This window comes from Poecilia reticulata, chromosome 18, assembly GCF_904066995.2.
Source record: "Poecilia reticulata chromosome 18, P_reticulata-male-v2, whole genome shotgun sequence".
NCBI lineage: Eukaryota > Metazoa > Chordata > Actinopteri > Cyprinodontiformes > Poeciliidae > Poecilia > Poecilia reticulata.
The window spans coordinates 8231294-8252073 of NC_088847.1; the positions used below are offsets into that span (position 1 = coordinate 8231294).

Below are 20780 nucleotides of genomic sequence, written 5' to 3' on the forward strand. Positions count from 1 at the left end.
ATAAAGTGTGTAAGAACATCAAACCAATTGAAATATTAGTCAAAGACAACACAAGTAAATACAAAATGCAGTTTTTAAATGAAGGTGTTTATTACTGAGGGAGAAAATAAAAATCCAAACCTACGTGGCCTTATGTGAAAAAGTGATCCCCCCCTGTTAAAACATAACTTAACTGCTATTTTGCTAATATTTACATTGGTTTGATGTTCTGAAACACTGAATTGTGACAAACATGCCACAAATTAGAACATCAGGGAAGGCGCCAACTGTTTTTCACACCACTGTAGTAAGGTATAATTGATATTTGAACTTCTAAGATAAGAAGCTCTGAGCGTTTTTAGAGGAGTGTCTCAAGTATTTGTAGAGTTTAGCTAACTCCCTAGCTCCCGTGAATACTGGGGATTCATTTAAATGAAAAGAACCTTATACTTAAACTCTACATCAGTGGAAACAATCTCTGACTTCCTCTAATATCAGGCTTTACCTTCACTCTTTTGTCTAACAATTTATAAAATTTTGCAGGTATCTCAGATTTTTCTAAAGCACTGAACTATGAAAGCTCACCATGCCTTCTGACCTCAGTGGGGGAAAACTAAATACAAGCTCAACTGATGGGTTAATAACAATATTACCTATTAGATGTGCTCAGATCAGCAATTATTGCGTTCTTCTGTGATATATTATCAGCCAACCCAGAGGCAGGCGGTCACAGAGTAGTGCTTAGGATCAAAGCAGGATCGTTGGCTACACCAATAAAACCACCAGCGACACCCGAGCGTGAACACCAAAACGCTGCCCCCGAGCAACGACCACCATTTCCACGCAGAGAAGCATCGATCTCCGTGCTGTAAATAAACGAGCCTGGAAACCGCTGACTAAGGCAGATTGAGTCAGTCGGGGCGGAAGAAAAGCCAGACGGAAAACTACTAATTTTTCATGACATCAGAGAGCAACCAGAAACGGCGAGGGCGGCAGACCGGGATACGAGCAGGACGATGAGTGTCCTTATGCGGCTGGGTCAAAGCCCACCCCCACACGCACGCACCCAGGCGTGTGTATTTTCAGTGATTGTTGCACTGTGAACGACCCCAGAGGGACCAGATGGATGTTAGGTCAAGACGACAGGTGAAGGCAGAGTGAAGCTACAGTCTCACAGGTTTAGGGGAGGGAAAAAAAAGAGTTTCTACATAAATGCTTTAAAAAATGTGTCCAGATCCTGACAAAACCTACAATGTTATGTTTACTAAAAATCCAACCTCAACAAGAAAAAACCTGTTGACTAAATTATTCATTTGTTAGAAGAAACTAAAAAGCAAGCAAGTAGTAGATTATTTTTCACTTATCTTTTTTAAAGCATGAGGAAAATAATTGAATTATCTAGAGATGAAACGATTAATCGGATAAATTGTGATTAATCACAATTAGCAATGATTAATCAATTAGTGAAATAATCGTGACTTAAGTTAATAATCTATTAACTATTCAAAATCTGTAAAAACAAAAAGTCATATAAAGCACCTTTCGCTATCCAATTATTACTAAGTTAATTATAAAAATAATCAACAGATAGCCCTTCACTGTGTTATCCTTTGCTACAAATAATCAAGTTTACACTAGAGGAATGCTGTATAGTTGCATTTCAGGACATAAAATGTTTTTTTCTTATTTTAAAAAAAGAATTTAATTACTTTTCATTATTTTTCTTATATTGTATAAAATGGTCAAGTGATGAAATAAAAAATTTGCAGAATGTGGAAAATGTTTTATCCGATTAATCGATTAATCATCAGAATAATTGATTACTAAAATAGTCATTGTCCTTTTGCGGTAACTATTTCTATTTTCCTTAAATGTTTGTGAACTAACTGTATTAACATTGCTGACCATTTCCTCTATAACTAAAATAATTTTCTCTGATGAGCTGAAAATCAACTTCTGGTTCTAAGCTGATGACAGTTTGTCATTTATTTTCCAGCTCTTGGAGAACAGACCACCTGCTCTCAGTGAGGTTAAGCTTCCTAGCCACCGTTTGGGTAAAAAAATCATTCTAATAACCTCACCAAATTGCCCCTCAATAGTTGGAAGTATTCCTCTTGGAGGACATTTTGAAATCCCTCTTATTTCACAACAATGTCGCAAGATAAAATTGTAACCCAACTCCTCTGGACGAGAAGCAACCCCATAAATAGTACAGTTGGACTTTATATTGACTCAAACTATTTGATTATTATTTAAGTTTAATAACATTACCATCCATAAAACCCTAAGTAAATTCCCCTAATGTGGCGTCAAAGTTTAACTTAAATAGACTCAAACTGCTACGTTTTGGTTCTAACAGCCCCACCTATTTTCATCCATGTCGTCGTGAACGAACATCATTTGACTCTACACCTGCAGCATGAGATGCTGGACCATTTGGAGGATTATTAAGTACTATATTTCCACTTCCTATCATTGTCAGCTATTAATATTTTGCTGCTCTACTCATAAGTCACACAGCACACAAGTATTTTTCACAGGATAAAACGTTTTTTAGTTCAAGTGACTGTAGTCACAGGCGGAAAACCCCCTGTTGCCAGTGTTGAACAAGCTCTGCACTGGTGGAAATTTTATTTTATTTTGCTATGAAGTAAAGCTAATAAAACTCTTAACGACTAATTACTGTGTATCTCAGTGTTTCTCAACGTCGGCCCTCACCGCCCCCCCTGTCCTGCATGTTTTAGGTGTTTCCCTTCTGCCACACACCTGAATTGTATCTCTGGGTGATTAACAGGCTTCTGCAAAGCAGGCGGCGGTGAGGACTAGAGCTGAGAAACACTGGTGTATCTAATCAGTAGCAAACCTTTTATCATGACAGTGAGGCCAAAAGAGCAGATCTACATGCAACAACATGATGGAGGATTTTTCAAACCATGAACGAGTGTTTGATGGATTTACCCCTTAAAGCAGTACTGTCATGAATAATATTTACTCTAAACTAGCGGCGGGCACCAGGAATTTAAAGTATTGTCACAATATTTTGTGGTAGTATTACAATAACAATAAAGGTGACGTTAACCATTTCTTATTTTTTTAGGAAACTGCATGGCTGTGACTGAGTGTTGCAGGAATTATAGTCCCACAAACACAAATAAAAGCTATTAAATAATAAAGCAATACGCTTCTTTAGGACACCAGGCACGTAACATGTGATTTGTGATATTTACTGTTACACCTTAACTGAACAAACAGTGCAATAGCAAAAAAAATAAATAGTTCCAACAATACGGACACTTTTAGGAGGTTTTAAACATCATTAACTGGAATTTACCATGACAACGACAAATCAATCTTATACGAAATTTATCACAATAAATGATAAATGATCTGACCACCAAAACATTTGGTGGTCTAACCACCAAATATTTTCTTGAAAATGTTTTCACATGGAGCATACAAAATGCTGCAAAATTCCAGAAGATTTCCTTTTATTCAACCAGCCAAGGCCTCCCTCCATATTTCGTTTTCACTCATTGAAGTTAAGTAACCATGTGTGTGCGAGTTGAGGCTCCTTGGCCCTTCTTCCTCCATCATTGGCTTATGTAATAAATCAGTACAAGCTTCTGTGAGCACAGCCTCTCATGAATACGACTCTGTTGTACAGCAGCTTCACAAACAAGCATTAAAAAAAGCCTATTATCTAATCTCAGTTCAGACATGAAAGAACCCCCTGAAGTGGACTCCGAATGGAGAGCAGCTATGATGAAGACGACCGTTTACAAATCGCCATAAAATATATATCAGGCCTGGCCATTCGTCTCTTTTTCTGACATGTTTTAAAGTAAAAACTTGGACTTTTATGTCATTTGAAGCGTTCATTTTCCTGCCTGGGATGAATATGACTGACTGCACATGTAAACACGGTCGGTTCAGATCAAACCAGTCACCCTCAAATGACCAGGAATATTTCCCCAAAGCGTCATGAACTATAAACCACTAGAGCTGCAGCATCAAGTCCACAATAATGAATCCAGTTTCTCATCATCAAAATCAACTTTCCATCTGCTAATGTGAATCAACTAAATGTCTGGGTGACAATTTTACTATCTGTCGGAACGAGGGTTGAGCTATTTGTTTGCAATGACAGGAAATGCCTGTAAAAGTCAAACTGAGGCTTTCAAACCAAAGCTAACATTAATGACTACCAATATATCTTTTATGTATGTTTAAGAAGTCCTTTAATCTCCCATGGCAACCATTCAGCTGTGCAAAACCCCTGGGTGGACCTAGCTCCGCCTTCAAGACTCAGCTCCTCCTTGGAGCTGCAGTTTCCAAGCTTCTGCTTCACAGAACAACCCCCCCTTTCGACTCCCTCACTCAGCTCCTTCAGACTAGCCAGCAGCAATTAGCAAACGTCTGGTGGAACTGTGCATCCACTGAGCTCATTATACGAGTCACTTCTCAGTGCAACGCTGGTAAAAACATTAAAGGGTTAATAGAGGATGACTTCCTGAAGGCGGAGTTTCAGAAAGAGCAGGAGCTTCTTAAAGAAACAGAGTCTCAATTTTAAAGCGTTAAATTAAGTCATATTTGAAAAATACACAATACTGCCCCTTTAAGTCTGTGTTCTTGTGGTTTTTAGTTTTTATGTGGATCATGCATGAAATTAAGTAACTGAATGAAAAATGAATGCATCGTCGTATGCTAAACTGCTCTGGAGAATAATATTAATGGTCCACAATCTCTGCAGCTCATCTTTTACTGCCCATCAGCACCAATCTCTTTGTTGACCTATTTAATATGCTAAATGCTAATTAAAGATTTTTTTTGGTTACATCCCTCAAATTACTGAACACCACCCAAACATCACAGACTGCTTAGACGGAGGAGGACTTTAAACATGAAGGCATGTTTAAAGTAACAAAAGCTGTAACATCAAAAAGCAATAATAATAATAATAATAATAATAATGTTTTTTAGACTGAAAACAACATCTCTATGCCGTCCATTTTAAAGCACACCTTATGTCCACACATAGCATGGATCCGGTGCCGTTCTCTTCTGTTTCAGCAGCTACTTTTGAGCAGATCCACTGGATCCCCGTTACAGACATAATCCTCCGCACACCTCCTCATCTTTATACTCCATTCCTTCCCTCTATCTGTCTCTCTCTTTGGAAGCCTGAAGCGTGTTTCCTGCCAAATCCTGCAAGAAAAATCCTCCCAACTGGTGACATTTTGTTGCAGGCGAGCAGAGAGAGCGAGAGAGAGAGAGAGAGAGAGAGAGAGAGAGAGCGAGAGAGAGAGAGAGAGAGAGAGAGAGCGAGAGAGAGAGAGAGAGAGAGAGAGAGACACCTGACCAGCGCGCCGCCGCCACACAGGGGAGGAGAAAATGGTGTGAATGGTGCAAAAGGAGCGCCCGTCTTGCATTAATTCATTAAAACATGCATGTATATATATATACAGATAAATCCGCGCGCATTTATTTGATCACGTTTGAAGCCCTGTAAGTACGCACGTATTGTCTTTTTATTTTATTTTATTTTTTGCGTGCAACAATAACAAAAACAAATGCATCATCCTCCTTTCTTCCCCCCCCCTCCCCCCCCTCCCCCTCAGCCTCCACCGTGGCTACGTGCCCCCGCATGGACGCGGCTCCACGCCACGGCGGTGCCATGCGAAGCTGATTGGAAATCCGCTCACATTTACCTGGCTGCGGCACCTCCCGTCACCTCCTCTCTCGCTCTCGGTTATGTCGAAGCTCCTCGCCGTGCCTCCTCCGCTGCGCCGCGCTTCATTTCAGATCCCCCATGCTGGCTGATAGATGGAGGAAGAGATGGATGGAGGAAGGGATGGAGAAGAGGTGGAGGAGGACAGTAGAGGGGCGGAAGCCTTTGAAGTGAGGAAATGTAGGTCCCCGCTCGAAACCCAGCTGCACGCACTGGATTTATGTCGTTTCCAAGGCAGCGTCTGTCCACCCGACGGGTATCAAGCTGGAGAGCGCGAAGCAAGTCGTCCACATCCGGTGGGAACTTCAAAATAAGAGCAGTTAACTCGATTTTGGAGTAAAATACGTCCAGTTTGTCGCTGATAAAGCGTTCGTTAACGAGACTGAATGTCCAAGAAAGCATCCAATTTTTAATCCCCACATTAGGTTTTAATGTTGCGCTCAGAAAAATAATCCTATTCCTATTTTGTCGTTGTTTTACGTTTTATTTTTAAGTGTTTTGTCCATTTTTATTTTCCGTTTTAGATTCAGAATGCTTCTTGCATAAAAAAGTAAAACAAATTTCTGTATTGCTACAAGCATCAATTATTTTAATCACTGTTTAAAAATAATGTCACTTCGGTTGGCAGTGAATAAATTCTGAAGTGGAAGGAACATTTCAGATTGTTTTTATTATTATTATTATTATTTGTAATGCGTAGCTTGCATTTGAATCCAATTCTCTTTATATTTTAAATTATGTATTTATTTTGTCATCTCTGATATCCCTTGGTAAAAGCCAGTGCAATCAACAGTTTTAAGAAGTGACGTATCAATAATAAATTCGGAGTGGCAGACTTTAATGGCGCAAACAACCATTTTATTTAATGTTATAAGAGTAAAGGAGTTGGTCTCTTCATATTTCTATTTGTAAAGACAGTTGAAACCAGATAGTCTATTAATTTTAGGGGTAGAAAACAAAGATGAGCTTCATTCTATCCTTTTTGAACAGATTATGGATGGACTGTTATGTTTATGTTTTTTTTTAATTATTTAATTTCATCACCTAAATAAAAGTCATGCGTAATCTTTTAAAACAAAATAGTTTAATTTTTTTTTTTAAATCTTTCACTTCACAATTAGATTGGAAAGTAGAAAAATGTCATTTCTACAGGTATTAATAATTTGTAGTCCATTTAGGTTTTATATGTAGCTCGCAGTTGATTACAATAGCAGATGGGTAAACTAATCAAAGAGTATATTATTTTATTCACACAACAAATCTGTGTCCATATTTATCCTAGATTTGAACGTATATCTGATTGAAGGCGGATAGCTTTATGATACATTCAAGCTCCTAGAGTGTAATCTATATTTTTACGTAAACGTTCCATCTTTCGTTCGGAAAATATGCTACAAAACATTTCTGTAAATCGTCAATAGTAAACTGGTCAACGAAGAACATTACATTTGTCTTACTTTGTGTAGCTCTGGACAGGAGACGTTGCTGTTTTTGCTAGCTTGACACAGCTGTCAGGCTCAAACAGAGCCGCAGCAAACCAGCCGAAGGACGCATGCGTATCCGAACCTGTCCGAATCTTTTCGACGACAGTCGAGTCTGTCTACGTCGAGGAGAGGATGAAAAGAAAGCCTCCGCCACGGGGCCTAAACACGACTTTTTCTTTCTTTCTACACGCTTATTTCGACTAAATAAACCACAGAAGCTGGTTTTACATGTATTATTCCGCCAGGGACTAGTTACAACTGAAAAAAATGACTCGACATGTTGCATTTTGTATTTGAGTTAGCGTGCTGCTAATCCTAATTATAATCCAATTAAAAGCTCGTGCTACCCAAAATCGAAAAGCCTTAGTCGGGTCGTTACAACATTTGTTGCGAAAACACTGCAGCTTGACTCTCCACCAAAAAAAAACTGTGAAGACTGAAGACCTAGAGGGCTTTAAACAGTATGAAATAAATATGTAAATATGAATTATTTTCCAAGCCCAGTAAAAGTGCAATAAACACTCCCATATTTACAGTTGTCAAAGTTAACCATTGTGTTTTTAGTCATTTCCTTCAATTCACTCATATGGTACATTTTTCTCATCATATTAATCACATGGTGAGATAAATGAGTCGCCTCTGGCTTTTCAAATCAACGATTAAATGTACTGTGCTGCAAGATAATGAAATATTACATAGTCTGCTGCTATTCCCCTCCGTTACCACTAGGTGGTGCTGCTGCATCACGTTTCAAACAGATCTCCGTCCCTGGCCGTGGTGCTGATTTTAATGGCGCTACCTAACGCGCTCTCTACCACTGCCCGTGGTGCTGATCCATCCCAGCCCAAAAAGAGCATCTTCTCGTCGACCATACATCAAGAGATAGATGAGCCTTTTAGCTGTAAACGCACGGGCACTGCAAATGGTCACACTGAAATCAGATTCCACACACAAAAAGGTGCTTATTATTTAAAAAAAATCTTATTGTTATTCTCCACATGAAGCCAACATGAATTAAAGATCAGGTTCTCTTAAAGCTGAAGGAAAGTGATCCATCATGGCCACCGTCAGCTTTCTCTAGGCTCAGTTAATTCTCACTTCAGCATTCAGAATAAGTCTGCCATTATTTACAGTGGCACTGCTAAAGCTGAAGGTATAGTTTAAAATGATAAACTACATGTATTAATAATCCTTGATTGTAGTAATAATACATTTCTTTATTAATAAGTAGTGAGTAAAAAGACATTGTCAATAAGGCCAACTGTCCCAAGTTTTATTTTGGTCACTACTAGGAAAAAAGGGCTATAAATCAAAACCTAACTAACTTAAAAATAATCTTAGCTCTTTGAAATGACACTGAATGAATATTTCTAAGATAATAATAGAGAAAACTAAAATGTGAGCTGTATGGTTTGTATTAGCTTTATCCTTTGTCAATATCAACAAAAAATAACAGTAATGTATTTCCTTCTTTTTATCGTAACCTTTTAATTTCAATTTGTTGAGATGTTCATTGTCATGTACGCAGCTTTGTCGCCACCTTGTGGCTCATTGTAGCAATTACATGCTTTACAAGCGTTGTCTAACCTCAATTCAACCCTTTGCGAGATCACTACTGGCCTCTTGAAGTTTGAATGGCATAAAAAATGCAATGCTGACGTTTTCAGCAGAGCGTCGGTTACTACAGATACTGCTGTAGCTTGAAGTCTTGCCTGCAGCACCTTCATTTATCAGTAATCAGCCTGAGGCCCCTTTAAAATTGGATGAAGTGTGTTTTTCAGGAAACCACTGTGGCTTTTCTGATTGATCATCCTGCCAACTCTCCACGCCACTTTATGCTTGCAATCATGTAAAGAGCTTCTTACATCGGTCTGCACCAAGTGCCGCTCTTATTTCGTATGTAAGTTGAATAGATTTCATCTTCTAACATGTTAATTTCATTGTGGTTGTATCTAAACAAGCTACTCTGGTGATTGGAAAAAGTAATCCAATTAAAGTTAACATAGCACTCTAGAGGAAGGGTGGTCAACTCTGGTCCTTAAGAGCTGGTGCCCTGCATATTTCAGATGTTTCCCTGGTTTACCAACTGAATAGTTTATGTGCAGAACTCGACACACTGAGAGGCCAATTCATCTATTAATTCAGCTGTGTTGGGACATCCAGAACCTACAGGATACTTGAAAACTGAGATCCAAATCCTGCAACTTTCTTCGTCAAACTTTTTCAATAAAATCTTTTGCAAAGACATAGTCATAACCAGTGAGAAGATGAGTACTGATGAAGCTCATTTATGAAGTTTAAAGTAACTTTTGGGGGAAAAAACAGGTATTAAACAAACCTGCCTGTGTTTCTGTATTAAAAATGTTCTCTTTATTTAGTGTGATATAATATTCCTATGTGTTTTTTATTAGCTGAAGTTGGAAATTCATCATAGTTAACAGAAATAAGGACTTGGAAACGTGAATAAAATCCATGTAATGTGTGAAATGAATAAAACTGTAAGTTTGTCACTTAGGATTTAGTGGCAGTTATTTGCTAAATTTCAACCAGTAGCTAGGATAGATTATGAGATTTTTTTTTTCAAATGATCCGCTGTGCTTACTGAATTATTTTGAAAACTGCTCAGCAAACATTTTATTTTCTTAAAATTTTAAGTATGTTTTATGATACTAAATGCTGTTTTGCTAATCATTTATTGCAGTTTCTATTAGTAGACCAAAAGTTGTAGCTTGATTTTACAGTAAAACGTTTTGACCATCGTTAGTTTTACAGCATTGATACTCTAAAGATTTCCAAACCTTTCTGCTTCTGACCTACAAAAGAATAGCAAAAGACCAATGACCCAGTTATTGGTTGACAATACAAATATTTCTATAAAATCAATCAAAAATGGGCTTCAACAGTCAATGTATTGTCAATTTACAAGTGTCCTTATCTTGTTGAACATTACAGCATAAAGGTGCTTCACCATTATCATGTTCATTAAGGTTAATTTCTGTACAGCATCTCCAAACACCACACTTGTGAATCAACGGCTTCAATGAGAAGCTAGTAGCTTTCAACCAGAAGGTTTGAGCAAAGCTAATGGATGCAGTTAGCTCTCAGTGATGTTTGCTTAGCGTAAACTTTGTAAAAGGAAGAAAATAAAGAACCACAGTCTAATTAGAAGAACTTCTGCTTTGATAAAGTTGCCAGATTTCACTACATTTACAAAACTAAAATAAACAAAAACCAAACAATGCAGTTAGCTATTGCATAGTTATATCAAAAGGAGGTTATGCTATGCTAGCTTAAGTTAATGTGTGGAGTTAGCTGTTTAGCTGATTCAGAGCTTCTTTTACTGCCTCTGTACATTTACAACACATAAAAACTGATAACGGTTTAATAAGATATCACATGATTACTTTACTTTCAATTAAAATTTTTTAATAATATCTAGAAAGAGGTTGACAAAAATAATTAGCTTATCTTAATTTTTTTCTAAGTCAATGCTGGCACAGAGAAAGAGAATTGTATACAATGTTTTAATGAAAGGTTTTGTCATAAAGATGTTTTTTTCCCCACCTGTTTACCTTAACACACGCTAAGCTAGCTAGCTATCCGTCTCCTGTCATTTGAATGCTGACCTACAGTAGCTGTGGACTTCAGTAATTAGTCAGTGCTTGGGGGACAAAAATAAATAACAGATTATTTCTTTATCGTCAAAACATTTATTCTTATGCAGCTTTGTTGGAAATATAAAATTCAATGGATACAGAAAAAAAAAGCAGAGGGACACTCAACAAATAACTGAAGCTATCCCTGTACACACCAGACCCAGATCAAATTATTACTTTATAACTTTCCACATATGTCTTCACAGTGATTGCTTTCCTATATCTGGCCTTGATTGAATTTGCAGGGCTGGACACAATCAATACAAACCAGAAAATCAATCTCAGGCAGCAGCAGCAGCAGCTTGGGTCGCAGGTACACACAGGTACACTAGACGCATAGTTATTAAACTGTGGCTCTCTCACTACTATTTCCCCTCCTCTATTTTAAACTCTAATCATGATGTATTATTTTTTTAGAGGGGAAAAAGTGGTAGTAGGAGGAAATTTATTTAAGGTCGGTTCAAGGAGATTTGAAACACTTCAAATGATGTGAAAAAGTATTTTATTCTAAATGAAAAGTTTTTTTTGTTCTTCATTTACACGTTTGTATGATGGAGTAATAGGGCCATACTAAGTAAACATAAAAAATAAAGTAATAAAATTACTAAAATAAAGATATTATGACTTTATTCTCTATATTATCTTAGCGTAACCCTAATACTCTGTCGTATGTTTCAGATTTTCAGCTCACCAAAAAATGTTTAGTATCAGACGAAGAGATCCTGATTGATTAAATACAAGAAAACGTTTAAAAAAGTGCTTCATTAATGAGGGGAGCAACTGTGTCCAATCAAGGCTATCCTGATGTGAAAATGTAACCGTCCCAGCAGAACTGAGAAATCATTTACATAGAACCTGTCTGACAGCATGAAGACCAAAAGACTTAAAAACTAAACAAATCTGTTAATGTCTAATAGTCTGAAAACTGTTACGAAGCCATTTTAAGGCTTTGGGACTCCAGAAACCAACAGGGAGGGTCGTTATCTGCTATTACAGAAAACATGGAGCAAGGGTTGGGCAGCCCAACAAAGTTACTCCAAAACCGCATCAGTAGCTGCAGCTCCACAAAAAATGGGAGCAAAATCTAGTCGATAATCCACTAATGTGAAAACCCCACACAATTTAGTAATTTGGTGTTTCAATTCAATGAGAAACACAATTAAAATCACATGAATACGTTTGTTCACGTAATGTCAGGAAGTGGTGGGAGGATGTTGCACCGTCATCCTCCCACCACTTCCTGTCGTCTCCTTCATCTTTTCCACCAGCAGTAACATCTGGTTGTTGATCACATGACTTTTGTGATGCGAAAAAAGTGTTTATACTGCAATTTTGCAAGATACTGAAATTATATTACTGAAAAACTACCTCATCCTGGAACAAAAACATTTCATCCAAAAATGTGAGTTTTTTTTCAAAACTGATGTGTTTCTGTTAAGAAAATTTACTTTGGTAATTCCAATTTGTGTAAATTTACAAAATAACCAAATTCTGATACAGCTGAAAAACTACCTCATCCTACCGCTAAAGCATTTAATTGAAAAACATGTTTGTTTTTTCCTAAATTGGCACGTTTCCATTAGGCAAACTCATTTTCGTAATTCCAATTTGTTCAATTTTATGGTCAATGGAAACGCAGCTAACGACTCATTCAAAAGAACGTAAATGAACGCAGAGCAATGAAGCAGCGCAGATCAATTCTGCTCTGCGTTCATTTACGTAAAACAGAGAGACATCCACGGTGACGTTCAGAGATGAAAACCTACTGCAGACCGAAAACAACACAAAGGCCTGTCCCACTTCTACTAGAAAATATCCGATGATCTCGGAGTCGTTTGGTGAAAACCTGGTGACTAACGAGACAAAACCGGTACCATTAAGAGGAGTGGGTCCTGACAGTAGAACAAAGAACTGGTAGAGAAATGACCTTTGACCCAATGTCTATTTTCACTATTACTTGACTGGAGATTTTGGTACCAAAGGCCTTACAACCGATTGCTAAAATTACCAATTACACATACAAGCCAGGTTGGACCTTTTCCCTGAAATAAATCATTTGAATTTGTATTATCTCAGGTTATCTTTTAAAAATAGTTCTATAAATCCGTAATGGAGGAAATACTTACAAACTTTGGTACAGTCAATAGCTCGTTGTAACCTCTCCTAGTGGACAGAAAATTGTTCAAGTCTGTAGCTATTTGACAAAATCATGATGAGAAAAGAGAATCTTCTGTTTTCAGCCTAGATGTACAAATTCAAAGACAGTCGCCTATTAGATCGGAGTTCTAACTTACTGGCATAAACTCTGACTCACTAAAAGTTAGGAGTGAAAAGAGAAACAGCGAATTGAATTGAAAGTTGTTAATATTCAGCCTCTGAGAAGCTTTGGGGGCTTCAAAGAAACCTATGGATGACTGGGTCACACTCCCAACACGGCTGCAAAAGAAATGTCGGTGAAACCCGATACGTTTCATTAAATAGCTCCATTTACGCCGTGAGCGTCTTTAGCAGGAGTAAAGTGACCCAGGTGAGAGTGTAGAGGAAAACCTTACACAGATTTATAGGCTGAGGAACCATCTGTTCACATTCCTTGGGGTGAAATAAGGATTTTTGTCCTGCTGCAGAAGCCGTCCTCCCTTTTCTTGCTTTGTGCAGTTTGATGTTTTTGTAGGACATTGTTCTGTTAAAACACTTCGTCACTTCAGAGCCGGCTGAAGGTCGTTAGGAGTCTATGAAAGGTCTGAATGGAGTTTTAATTTGCCTTTTTTTAGCAACCCACAGAGCAGTTTAGCAAATTGGACATTGCTTTACTATATTACCGATAAAATTACTACAAGGGTAATAAAAACCCTCCATTTCTTCTCTTTATGAAAAAGCCACAGGCAGTTCTGCTCAGAACTACTTATGGCTGGATTTAATTTAGGATTTTAATGGTTAAAACTATTCTTTACCCAAAGTTGACGATGTGGTGAACAAAAAAAAAAATCATCAAGCTACTTTGGAAAACATAATTTGAGTGTAAAAGTTTGATTTTATTGTGTGTTTTTTAATCCACATAGGGTTAAAATTTTGCGCAAAGACTTGATTATATTCATAAATTTGATATTTTAAAAATGTTCCATTATCTACCCTTGAGATGTAAAAAAAAAAGGAGTTGACCGATACTTAATAGAAACGTCCAAATAACTTCAAGGAGGAAAGAACTTCGGCCATTATTTATTTTGTAATTGCAGATTGGAGCCTCTGTTCTTGTTTTTCTGACGTTTTTGAGTCGTACCTATGAAGATCTAGACCAGCGGCTACACAGTCGCTCTCAGATTAAAGAATATTGTTGGATGGACAGAATCAACCAACACCAATGGTGAAGCCAACTGGTTATTGGCTATTTGGCCTCAGCGATAAGAGGTGTGACAGCGGGAGTTCGACCTTTCAACCCTACAAACATCGTTCGTGACTCTCATTTTGACAGAAAAAAAAAAAAGGAGTAAATTTCCACCAAAAACTCAGAAATTTTGAGATAAATCTCAGAAATTTTCTAGAAGAAAAAAAAAAAAACATGGACATTTCAGAGTTTCAAAAACTGAACATTTTCCAGTTTTGGACATTTAAAAATAAACTTTTGAAAAGCAGATTTTTCCAAGTTTTCTATACAAAATTTCTGAGCTCAACCTCAATTTTTCTTTCTAGATAGTATTTTTGACTTTTCAAACTCAGATATCTCCAAGTTGTTTTTTCTAGAAAATTTCAGAGATTAATCTCAACATTTCTGAACATTTGTGGTAGAAATTTACTACTGCTTTGTTTATATCTACAATGGCCCTAAAACACTGTTGTACAATCTGAGAATACTTTTGCTTTGTTCAAATTAAAAAAAGAAAACAAATACATCTATCAGAAACGATCCTGCCAATGAACTTCATTTGCCCGACTAAAACCAAAAGCCAGATTCTACGTCACTTTCTGCTGTATTAGAAATCAGATTTTCTGCACAAACTTTTGAGTTTCATTGGTAACTTGACTCATGAGAGTTTACGTTTTTTTTTTTTAGTTAAGCTACTTTTTTGATATTTATCGATCTTCCAACTTCTTCACTCTGACACCTCAGTTGACTGAAACTCAAAGTTGCTGAGTTTGACTCAAAAACTGAGAAAGTTTAAAGTTTAAAAAGTAATTTTGCAGGCGAAAAGTTTCCATGTCTGGTTGAAAACTCAAAAGGGATGCTAGCGTTGGGTTTGGGGGGGTTTTGTTTCTGAATGACAGGACTATAAATTTTGCAAGTTGCAGAGTCAGTGGTTGATCAAAGCGCGCCGAGGTTCTCACCCTATTTTTGAAATTCGAAACATATTTGCTCTCTCTGCTCTGACGGTCTGAATTAGACGGTTTGATCACCGGGATTCCTGTCAAAGCTGCAGTTCTGCCGGGCATTTCCATTTGAAAAGCCGTCATCAGAGGGAACGTGCAACAGGAGAGCGCTTTGATCATCTGATTATCTCCTTTTAAATTATTCATTTTCAACCAAAGCTGATAAATATGCAAAACGCATCAGTGTTCCTGTTTTAATTCATTGGCTCTTATCGTCCGAACTCTGCTACGCTTTGGCGGAACAGCAGCTTAAAGAGTTCAGATGAAAAAAAAGAAAAGGTAGAGCTGATGAACAGCTGAGCTTTGACTGAAATCCCTGCTTCTCATAGAAGTAAATAACACAGAAGCTCTTTCCATTTGTCCTTTAGAGAAGACTACAAAATAGGCTAAATGTATGCTTGGAAGTAATGAGAACCAGGTGATGTAGGTACAGAGCCATCCAAAAGTATTCATGCACCTTAAAGTTTGTTTCAACATTTTTACTTGTTTGAACTGGAGGGAAAATATCATGTTGTTTTAGAAAGATTAAAGGCGTGTGAATAAACTGAGTCAGCCTGATTCAATATTGTTCACAACTACTTTTCTCTTGAAATACAGTTTGAGAAATCTTTTAATCTCCATGGCAACCATTCAGCTGTGCAAAACGCCTGGGTGGAGCTAGCCCCGCCTTCGAGATGCAGTTTCAAAGTTTCAGAGCTTCCGCCTCACAAATCACACCTTTTCTGTGACTCCACCAATCAGCTCCTTCAGACTAGCCAGGAGCAATTAGCAAACACCTGGAGCTACTTCTCAGAGCAACTCTGGTAAAAACGTTGTTAAAGGGTTAATAGAGGAGCCATGTTGTGATGACTTCCTGAAGGCGAAGCTTCAGAAAGAGCAGAAGGTTCTTAAAGAGACGGAAGTCCAATTTCAAGGTGTTAAATTACTAAGTCAAATTTCTTTAAAGTTATATTAAATATATATAGTATTTTTATATCAGTTATTTGTGCTACAGAATAGCACTTTATGCCTGGAAAATACATAATACTGCCCCTTTAAATACACTAAACTTTTTGTTTGTAAAGATTAAAAAACCTAAAACACTTCAAGGGGTGTGAATACTTTTGAAAGTATCAGGTTTTTGATGTTGGTTTGAATATTGTCTCTGTATTTTGTTGTTTTTCAGTGGCCCACATCCTAACAGAGATGAAGAAACTGATCAGGTCACAAATAGATCCGTTTCATGGTGTAAGCAGACAGAAAATGTTCTTTTTTCAGCTCTTGCTTGTACTACAGCTGAACACTAAGTAAAGTTGCGGACTGCCATGCTTTTCTTCTAGAGTAGAAAACAAAGGAAGAGATGGCAACATGGGCATATAAACCTCCACATTTAAGACTAGCTGATAAAAACCATGACTATTTCGAATGGCTAGTGTAAAAAAATTCATATGCTTTGTTCCTATTAAAGACAATCTGTAAAATAGTTGTGCACTCTATCAAAAACATCCCCCCCCCCTCTTTTAGTTTAAACTTTATTGGTGGATTTCAGTAAAAACATTTTGGAAGCTGTGAGTCTCCAAGGTGGTTGTATTTGACGACAGAAGCAGTAAAGGTGAAAGGACTCTGCCTTTTTTTTATTCCCCCCCTCATCTTTCCCTTTTACTTTTAGCTCTTTTATCTACTTTGGTCAATCGAAGATATTTCCATGACCACTAGATGGCACTGCGAGTCCACCGGAGCCTAGAGGTGATTGTACATTCCTTCATCTCTGTTCTCTCAGGGAAAACTTTCACTGCAGCCGTTATGAAGAGTCTCCTCTGTAGACTCCGTCAGCTGAGCAGTGTGAAAAGGTTCAGCCAGTCAAGCTTGACTGTTTCAGATGTGTATTTGGTTGAGTTTGCTCGGACCGTGTCTTCGCTCTCTGCGAGGGCTCCAAGTCACAGTTGGACTCCGTGGGGGGCCCGCTTGGCTCTGTAACCCGCATCAGTGGGACTCCAGGAGGGGCCGCCTGACTTCATACCAGGTTAACAGCGAGTCCCACTTCACTTTGTCCCTTGCCTCGCTCGATACCTCAGTCTCCATGAAATGCAACACAAGGTTTGGTTGATGAACACATCAACCCCACAGGTCAAAACCTGAGCTTCACGGTATGAGACCGAACGTTTTGGCGAAGCTGACGGCAAACGTGTTTGGAATGTTGAGGGTTATTTTTCTCTTCGACGCCTTTCCGCCCTCTGCTTCTGTGATGTCCGGATAGAGCTGGTGCACTTCAGCAGCTCTCCACGTAACAGCCCCCAGGTGAGAAGGTTGGAGTCGGAGCAAAAGGGGGGCGAGCATGCAGTCACACGCTGCTTGTGTGTTCTCTGGGGGGAGGGTAGCTGATGAGCGACAGCTCCTGCTCAATCTCCGTTTCTGGCTCCGTTTCTGAAAGCGTGCCGGCGTTGTGGCATTCCGACAGGCTCTGTGACACTAATCCGATTTGCGTCCCGTCGTCTGTCGTGTCCTCCGGGTCTACCGTCAACCTCCCGTTGTCTCCCCTGCTGCCGTTGCGACAGTTACTGTTGCGGTCCACCCCTGCTTTGTCGTGGCCGCCCATCAACAGAGGGGTGACGGCGTGCGACGGGCACTGCTGGGGCGTGAGGAGGGTTTTGCCACCCTGTCCCGCCGCGTTAGCCCCGGCTTTGTACTGGCACCTGATGTAGTTGGAGAAAGCTCTCCTGTAGGTCTTGTTGAAGAGGGTGTAGACCAGAGGATTGACCCCGGAGGAGATGTAACCCACCCAGACAAAGACGTTCAGGAGATCGTGGAGCAGCGACTCGTTGCAAGAGTCGTGGCACAGGACAAAGGTGACGTTGGTGATGAAGAACGGACACCACATGACAAGGAAGAGGAAGAAGACAATTCCCAGGACCTGAAGCAAAAGTGAGGGGAGAAGTTAGTATTTTAACAAAAAGACAAAATGTGGTTTTAATGTTCCTCCAGGTTGGCGATCCACACACAACGCGTTCATCAAACACATGATTGTTGTTGGTTGTTTCAGCAGTGAACTTGAGTCAGCATGGCAAAAACAGTGATGGTCTGCCTACTGTTAGCTTTCTGCGGCTACGTTTCTATTACAAATGAGCACAAAACTTTGTTGATCTACTAATGTTGATTCAAACAAAAAAACAAAAAATGCAACTGCTGTGTTTCAAAAACACAACTAAAATTGCACATGAATTAAGTATGTTCATGCGACAAGTCATTAGAAAACATGACACGCCATCATCCTCCTATCCCCAGTGGTAGGTTTTCGAGTGGTCTCTGACCGCTTGACCCATACATACATTCGCACCGCGCCAGACTTCACTTTAACTGAACCGAAACTGAGGTTTGTAGGCAGACCAGAGTTTGCATCCACATCTCCCAAAGCAAACTGGACTTCACCTAGACAAATGAACTAAAGTTCAATTAAAGCGGATTAAACAGGGTTTAAAAAGCAGCTTAAAGACCTTCTCATTCCAAGAAGCTTTGAGTTACACTTGATTTTACTGCAGTTTGTTTCCTCTATTCTGAATTGCTGTGTACTTTGTTGGATTTACCCTTTTTGAGAAGAACTTTGTGACCACGGCGGTCATAATGTTATGCCTAGTTGGCTGTAGGTGTATGAGCTTTTTTGCCTCTTTGTCATTAAAGAGGAATTTGAATTCCGTCACCGCTCTGCTCGACTCTGGCAGCACTCCAAGCTTCCTGACGTTACTCAAAGTGCCTGACAGGATTTGATAGCATGCGACGTGAACTGCACTGAATATTCTGGAAGAAAAATGTCTAAGTCCACTGTTGGGAAACGTCCGCGTCAGAAAAATTCACCCATCCTGGTTTTACAGAATGACACAGATATTCGGTGTCAGAGGCGGCTGCGGCGGACGAAAGGGATTGTGACTGCAGAAGCTCAAGGTTCGTTGTAGCTGGAGTTTTTCTTTAGCTTGCCTCACTGCAGCAGACATTTCCACATCACCGAAGACAACAACAAAAACATGTCATGTTTTTAAGAAATTTGAACAGTTTTTCTTGACATAAAAGCTCATCGCTGGGGTGTGTAACTTTTATAAAACATTTTTATAAGTATATATCGTTGTTTAAACTGCCAGGAGGAGGGTCTTGGCGCTGTCAATTATCCTCATGTACGTGCTGCTAAATGTGCTAATGGTGGAGAAACAACGATAAGTTGTTTCTCCACCATTAGGAAAACAGTTTTTTTGAAAGACGTTCCATCTCACATTCACTTCCAGGATTTACTAGAACTTTAAACACCTTGTGGATCTTTGTAGATAATTGCTCTTTGTAATTTGGTTTTCTTATTTCTTTGAATATTGATCTTGTTTATATCAATTTATGTCTTACCATGTACTGTCCAGTCCTTTGTATTTTGTTTGTTCTTGCGTTCTGCTTTTGTGACACTCGGATCAGTGTTGGTGTTCCCGACCCAAGGTGGTTAAGCTTCTGGATTTTCTTTGTTTCTGGATCCTTCTGTCACCCTGTCTGTTCGCGTCCTTGTTCCACATCCTGCATTTGCTCCTGTCACTTCCTTATTTCACTGAGTTTTTCCATTTTCACTGATATTTTGTGTCTCTATTTGGGTCATTTAACTATAAAAATGATAGTTGTTGGGGCAAAAGAAAAACCCAATCAAGAGTCTCTGGATATTATTTGCCAGTTTGTGGGTACAATACTACGTATAAAAAACAATACAATTATCAGAATAGTCAAGATGTAAAGAATAAAGTCGTAGGAGAATATGTCATAACATTATGCCATATTGTCATAGTATTATGAAAATAAAGTAATTTCTCTGAATTTTACGACTTTATTCTCATAACTTTATTATTCTTGTATGACTTTATTCTTGTAACACATTTTTTATTTAGGCTGGCCTTAATAATCTATCATACAAAACAAACAAGGAAAAAAGAGAAAAGTATTCATTCGTGTTTATTGTCCTGCCAATCCTCGCTTCTAGCTGCAGCTTCCCTTCTCACCTTGGAGGCCCGCCTCTCGTTCTTTATGGCCTGCATCATCCCTCGTCTCCCATGGCAACCCGAGGCATCGCTCCGGCCTGGCCCGGCGGCCGGAGAGCTGAGCTGCGATGCGGCCTCGGAGCTGGGAATGATGCTGAGGCTGTCCGAGGTGGAGGCGCTGAGCAGAATGCTGGGCTCCGGGCCCTTCAGGCAGCTCAGCGTGTTCCGTCTGCCCTGGAGGGGCGGCGGCTTCAGTTCTGTTCAGGAGAAAAACACAGAAAATACAAGGATCTGTAGGGCTTAAGGGGAGAAAAGGGGAAACTATGCATTCAATATGCATTCAATACAGTAATTAATTACGGGAATTAACCCTTTCATGCATAGTGGTCACTGCGTTTATGTTATAAATGCACACAGACCACTGAAGTGGACACTAACTCATCATAAAATACACAATCAACTACTGACCATCAGCTGCAAACGCAAGAAGTTATTTTTTGTTAAATCCAATATGGCCGACAGACAAAGAAGCATGCCGACCGACCCGGTCCCTCCTTCTACTGTAGACGACTCTTGGAGGTAAAAAAAATATTGT

General features: G+C 39.0%; 2 protein-coding genes across 8 annotated transcripts in view; both read right to left on the bottom strand.

Moving 5' to 3' along the window:
- LOC103480395 (actin-binding protein WASF3) overlaps nucleotides 1-7295 on the bottom strand; it is a 37115-nt gene extending 29820 nt beyond the window's left edge. The window contains exons 1-3 of one of the 4 annotated variants that reach the window (XM_081598968.1): nucleotides 7165-7295; nucleotides 5688-6010; nucleotides 5001-5184 (exon numbers count right to left, since the gene is read on the bottom strand). The gene's annotated coding sequence lies outside the window, so the exon portion shown is untranslated. Of the gene's footprint in view, nucleotides 1-5000; nucleotides 5206-5687; nucleotides 6011-7164 lie in introns of all 4 variants that reach the window. The other 3 variants (XM_081598967.1, XM_008435322.3, XM_008435325.3) reach the window with 3 other exon arrangements.
- A 3576-nt stretch (nucleotides 7296-10871) lies between these two features.
- htr2cl1 (5-hydroxytryptamine (serotonin) receptor 2C, G protein-coupled-like 1) overlaps nucleotides 10872-20780 on the bottom strand; it is a 201362-nt gene continuing 191453 nt past the window's right edge. For all 4 annotated transcript variants that reach the window (XM_081598965.1, XM_008435330.3, XM_008435326.3 and 1 more), the window contains 2 exons: nucleotides 20207-20442; nucleotides 10872-18099 (listed from right to left, as the gene is read on the bottom strand). In XM_081598965.1, the coding sequence (XP_081455091.1) occupies nucleotides 17530-18099; nucleotides 20207-20442 (806 nt within the window). In that variant the 3' untranslated portion in view covers nucleotides 10872-17529. The remainder of the gene's footprint in view (nucleotides 18100-20206; nucleotides 20443-20780) is intronic.